This window comes from Triticum urartu, chromosome 7 (genome assembly GCF_003073215.2).
Source record: "Triticum urartu cultivar G1812 chromosome 7, Tu2.1, whole genome shotgun sequence".
NCBI lineage: Eukaryota > Viridiplantae > Streptophyta > Magnoliopsida > Poales > Poaceae > Triticum > Triticum urartu.
This window is the reverse complement of record NC_053028.1, coordinates 707,312,133-707,317,276: the sequence shown is the minus strand read 5'-3', so window position 1 is coordinate 707,317,276 and position 5,144 is coordinate 707,312,133. Positions and strand designations below refer to the sequence as shown.

Below are 5,144 nucleotides of genomic sequence, written 5' to 3'. Positions count from 1 at the left end.
GAAAGATGTAATCTGATTAAATCAAAAGTTCTATCTGTGGAATTACGTTTGATTTTTATGGAGAGAAAATACAACATTGATAACAATAATTATTATGTGATGTAAATATAATAAACATGAGTAAGAAAACTTGATGACTTCTTCCCGAAAAGAAAACTTGAGGCCTTCTAAAGTCTATGTGGTTTGAATAAGAATTTAAATTAGAAAAATAAAAGATGACGAAGATATTGCCTGCTCATGACACATTCTAAGCTAAAGTCAAGTTCACAATCAAATGTTGTCACAGTTCACGGTGATCAACTAGGATCTTTTTTTCTCAAGGGGTGATCTTCGAGGATAAAACTAAAGAATAAAACTAAAGCTAAAGAATAAAACTGCTAGCAGTCATCTAATCTCAATCACAATGTACGTTAGCCGCCGCCTGAATTTAAATTCTTGTGCCATGTGAATAAACTAGCCAGCCACACAATTGCCAGCTGATAGACTATTACATTTTGTTGGTGAGTAAAACTTAACAATTCTACATATAACATTCACTAATACCTGACTGGTTTATCTTATATGTGTATCATTATCTAGCTGTCATACTCGATCTGTTCGTCCGACAAGATACCATACAGACCATGTGCTAGCATCGTACAACTACAGCAAGTCCTACTACAAATTAAACAATGTCAAATCATCGTGCCACCAATCAAAATAAGGCTCACCACCTTCCCAAGTCAACGAATATCAAGTGGCTGCGCGAAAAAACCCATCAAGCGAGGCATAGAGCATTAAGCTATATGATAAACCCAACCTCATCGTACTCCTATCTCCTAGCATTCGTTGTGTCTGAGTACTTGTCATTTCTCCAAATCTTTTAGTATGTCATAGCCGTCTCACTCAGTGGATGGACTGCTTGGAATGGCAAGAAAACTAGTCCAAATCTTTTAGTATGTCATAGCCGTCTCACTCAGCCATTACGTACTTTCGCTACACACCAGTCGTCACGTACGTGGCTATAAGTAGCAGAGCTTACACTTGGTCTTGTATCTATCAGATCAATCTAGCTATCCCCATTGCTTCGATTCCAAAGAGAAGAGGAACCGAGGAAGGAGAAATGGCCGGCGGCGAAGGGGCCACGGCGGTGATGTGCACGCCGGCGTTCGTGGGGCGGCTGCTGCGCAGCCGGTGGTACGTGGTGTTCGCGTCCATGGTGGTGATGGCGGCGTCAGGGTCGACCTACATCTTCGCGCTCTACTCCAAGGAGCTGCGGTCCGTGCTGGGGTACAACCAGCAGACGCTCAACACGCTGGGCTTCTTCAAGGACCTGGGCACCAACGTCGGCGTCGTCTCCGGCCTGGTGCAGCAGGTGGCGCCCACGTGGGCCGTGCTCCTCATCGGCGCCGGCATGAACCTGGCGGGCTACCTCATGGTGTACCTGGCGCTCACGGAGCGCACGGCCGCGCCGCCCGTGTGGCTCATGTGCATCTACATGTGCGTCGGCGCCAACGCGCTCACCTTCTCCAACACCGGCGCGCTCGTCGCCTGCGTCAAGAACTTCCCGGAGAGCCGCGGCATCGTCATCGGCCTGCTCAAGGGCTTCGTCGGCCTCAGCGGCGCCATCTACACGCAGCTCTACCTCGCCATCTACGGCGACGACGCCAAGTCGCTCGTCCTCCTCATCGCCTGGCTCCCCGCCGCCGTCTACATCTTCTTCGTGCACACCATCCGCGTCCTGCCGTACCGGCGCCGCGCGGAGGGCGACGAGCCCAACAGCAAGCCCTTCTTCTGCTTCCTCTACATCTCCATCGCGCTCGCCACCTACCTCCTCGTCATGATCGTCGTGCAGAAGCAGGTGCCGAGCTTCTCCCACGCCGCGTACGCCGTCGGCGCCACCGTGCTCCTCATCATCCTCTTCCTCCCCCTCAGCGTCGTCATCAAGGAGGAGTACACCGCCGTCTCCCAGATCGAGGAATCCCTCCAGCACCCGCCGGCCATTGCCGTCGAGGAACCAGCGAGCGCGAAAGACGACGAACAGCCAAAGTGCAGCATGAGCATGACGGGCTGCCTCACCAACATGTTCAAGCCGCCGGCGCTGGGGGAGGACTACTCCATCATGCAGGCACTGGTGAGCGTGGAGATGCTGGTTCTGTTCGTGGTGTCCGTGTTCGGCATCGGCGGCACGCTGACGGCGATCGACAACATGGCGCAGATCGGCCAGTCGCTGGGGTACCCGGCAAAGAGCATCAACACCTTCGTCTCCCTCATCAGCATCTGGAACTACGCCGGCCGCGTCGGCGCCGGCTACATGTCCGAGTTCTTCGTCGCCCGCTACAGGTTCCCGCGCCCGCTGGCCCTCACCGCCGTGCTCCTCTTCTCCTGCGTCGGCCACCTCCTCATAGCTTTCGGCGTGCCGCAGTCCCTATACGCCGCGTCGGTGATCCTCGGCTTCTGCTTCGGCGCGCAGTGGCCGCTGCTCTTCTCCATCATCTCCGAGGTGTTCGGCCTCAAGTACTACTCCACACTCTTCAACTTTGGCTCCGCGGCCAGCCCCATCGGCGCCTACGTGCTCAACGTGTGCATCGCCGGCCGCATGTACGACGCCGAGGCGGCCAGGCAGCATGGGGGCCACGCCGCCGCCGTCGGCGACAAGATCTGCAAGGGGGTGCAGTGCTTCAAGCACGCGTTTCTCATAATCACGGGGGTCACGCTCGCCGGCGCGCTCGTCTCGCTGGTGCTGGTGTGGAGGACCAGAAGCTTCTACAAGGGGGACATCTACGCCAAGTTCAAGGTGGTGCCCGCCGCCGACGCCGACGGGAGCAACCAACGCGGGGAAATGGTGGAGGGTACAGTTACACAAGCCGGGGAGCCCCAGAATGGAAAGAACAAGAAGCAGGAGGAGGTCAACGATGAGGAGTTTAATTGAGTGAGATGGCTAACTCACATGGTGCTAATTTCATTTGATTAAAGCAATTATTAGAGAATGTGCATGTGGATGAACATGTACTTTTTTTGCTTTGTTTTGTTTTGTTTTGAGATTAAACCTGTACACTGTTTCGGATGTTGCTGATTGTGAAATTAATCTGGTATGTATATGCATGGTTTCCAACTTTCGACGGTAAAGACTCTTAGCCAGCACATTCGCAAAAAAAAAAAGACTCTTAGCCAGCAGGTACGACCAGCCATGCATGTCACTGCAAATTGTATCAAAGAAATCGATCGATCGAAGCTTCCTCCCACGGTTTTTTATCGAACGAAAGAAGTCGCAGGCCCCGTCGATTTTCTGCAAAGAAATCCCACCTCCGTTTTTTTCTGCCATAACGTGCGCACAAAAATCCCAGAAACCAGCCCACCCGCCCATTCTTCCTTCCTTTTGTACAAACAACCCTCACGCATGATCTTGTTAGCAAAGAAATAAACACATGCTGCCGTCGCCGCCCCAGTCCTCCTCTCCCACGTCACTCCTTCTGCTAGCAGCCGCGGCCAGGGAGGGCCGCGTGAATTAGCAACGGAGAACGAACGCGCCAAGAACTAGCCGGCAGCGGGTGGCCGGATGAAGGTCACAGGTATGTCTGCTCTCCATGCCGTCCTCAACATCATAGCTCTATTGGTGTCATGATCGATTGGCAATATAGGCCACGATCCTACCCAGGTCCCGTCGACCCCCTTCCTTCCTAAGATTTCAATCTCCTTTGCAATCTTAGTTTATTTTTTCATATGTGTTCATCAAATTCGGCCTCTGGGTGGCAGGGTTAGCCGATTTAGAGCATTCCCTAGGCAAACATTAGTCGCTGCTATCCAAAAATCTGCAGAACTATATGCACATCTCTGGGCAAGCATTCTCAAGCTGTTTTATTTGTGAACGCCATTGCTCAGGGCTCCATCTGGGCTCCATACGCACGTTCACAAACATTAGTCGCCAATGGAGCAGAGCGCCATTGCTGACGTAGCTTAAAATGGTGACCGGAGACTGACTGGGTGTGCTTGCAGTTCGAGGTGGAGCTCAAGGAGGAGGACACCCGGGCGGAGTTCTACTACACCGCCAAGCCGGGGCTGCTGTTGTCGATGGTGAGCACCCTGGACGCGCTGGGCCTCGACATCCAGCTGCTTCAACGGCTTCGCCATGCACATACCAATGATTCCATCCATGGACTCGTCACTCTACCAGCAAACATGGATGAATTTGTCTTCTTTTTCAGCTAGATCATCAGTTAAGTCACCAATTCCAGCTCATTGATTCGAGTTTTGTATGCAGATGCAGAGGGAGATGTGCTGCTGGGTCTGATAAGGAGGTCACTATGAGAAGACTAGATAGCTGTGATTGTCGTGGGAATAAGGAGGATGGGACCAGTGATTTTCGTGGATCTGGAGGTGACACTAATCAGGAAGGTAAGTTTACTACTGATCTAGAGTAGTATTACTAGATTGCAAATCATGGATCTCATAGTTACTGCAGAATATTGGGTAGTTGGTTCAATATACTTTTGATGCTTATATGGTCTAACGATAATAGTGCTTTTCAGCAAAATACAATCTAAGAAGTATATGTGGAAAAGCTTCTTTTCTGCTAATAATACTGCGTGTTGAGGATTCATCTGATATATCAGATGCTAGGTCCAGCTGGAGATAGCTTACAAGATTGTTTCATATTGTTTCCTGAAGAAAACTAATGATCCGACTGCATAAAAAAAACATTGTTCAGAGAGGAGTTAAGAGGAAGTTTGTAGTCTTGAAATTGCCTTCTAAAATTTACAGCAGGAGTACGCAATGAGTTTGAACAAGTGAATGCAGAACCTACCAGATTTTGCAATGTTGTTGTTTCTTGATATCTTCCTCATTTGTATTATGTGTATTCCTTAGATGGCAGCTATTTTAACGCTTACTCTCCTATTATTTCCAGGAAACTTCATGGGGAAGAGGATCACTACAACTTTTTGTTTCAAATAGGAAATGGACAAAACAGGATTTTGCTAACCTCTCATGTAGTATATATGTACCTATTTCATAAAGTACATCAGTGCAAATGCAAGTTTGCAACTCATGACGGTGAGTCAAGGAGTAAAAGAAGCTTTTTGGTAGAACTGGTGCCATCATATAATTTAATATCGTCTTGAAATTCTCTCCTGCAAATTTTAATAATGTGCTCAAGAAATTCATGT

The 5,144-nt window shown here is 49.7% G+C and overlaps 1 protein-coding gene across 1 annotated transcript; it reads left to right on the top strand.

Moving 5' to 3' along the window:
- The first annotated feature begins 1,078 nt into the window (after positions 1 to 1,078).
- Positions 1,079 to 3,043, top strand: LOC125523231 (uncharacterized membrane protein YMR155W-like). Its single transcript, XM_048688283.1, has one exon. It carries the CDS (start codon positions 1,103 to 1,105, stop codon positions 2,909 to 2,911), a length of 1,809 nt encoding a protein of 602 aa, XP_048544240.1. The 5' UTR covers positions 1,079 to 1,102; the 3' UTR covers positions 2,912 to 3,043.
- The last annotated feature ends 2,101 nt before the right edge of the window (positions 3,044 to 5,144 follow it).

Bases quoted from the DNA above. Each gene is read 5' to 3' on its own strand.
- LOC125523231 (XM_048688283.1), top strand. From the start codon at position 1,103: ATGGCCGGCGGCGAAGGGGCCACGGCGGTGATGTGCACGCCGGCGTTC.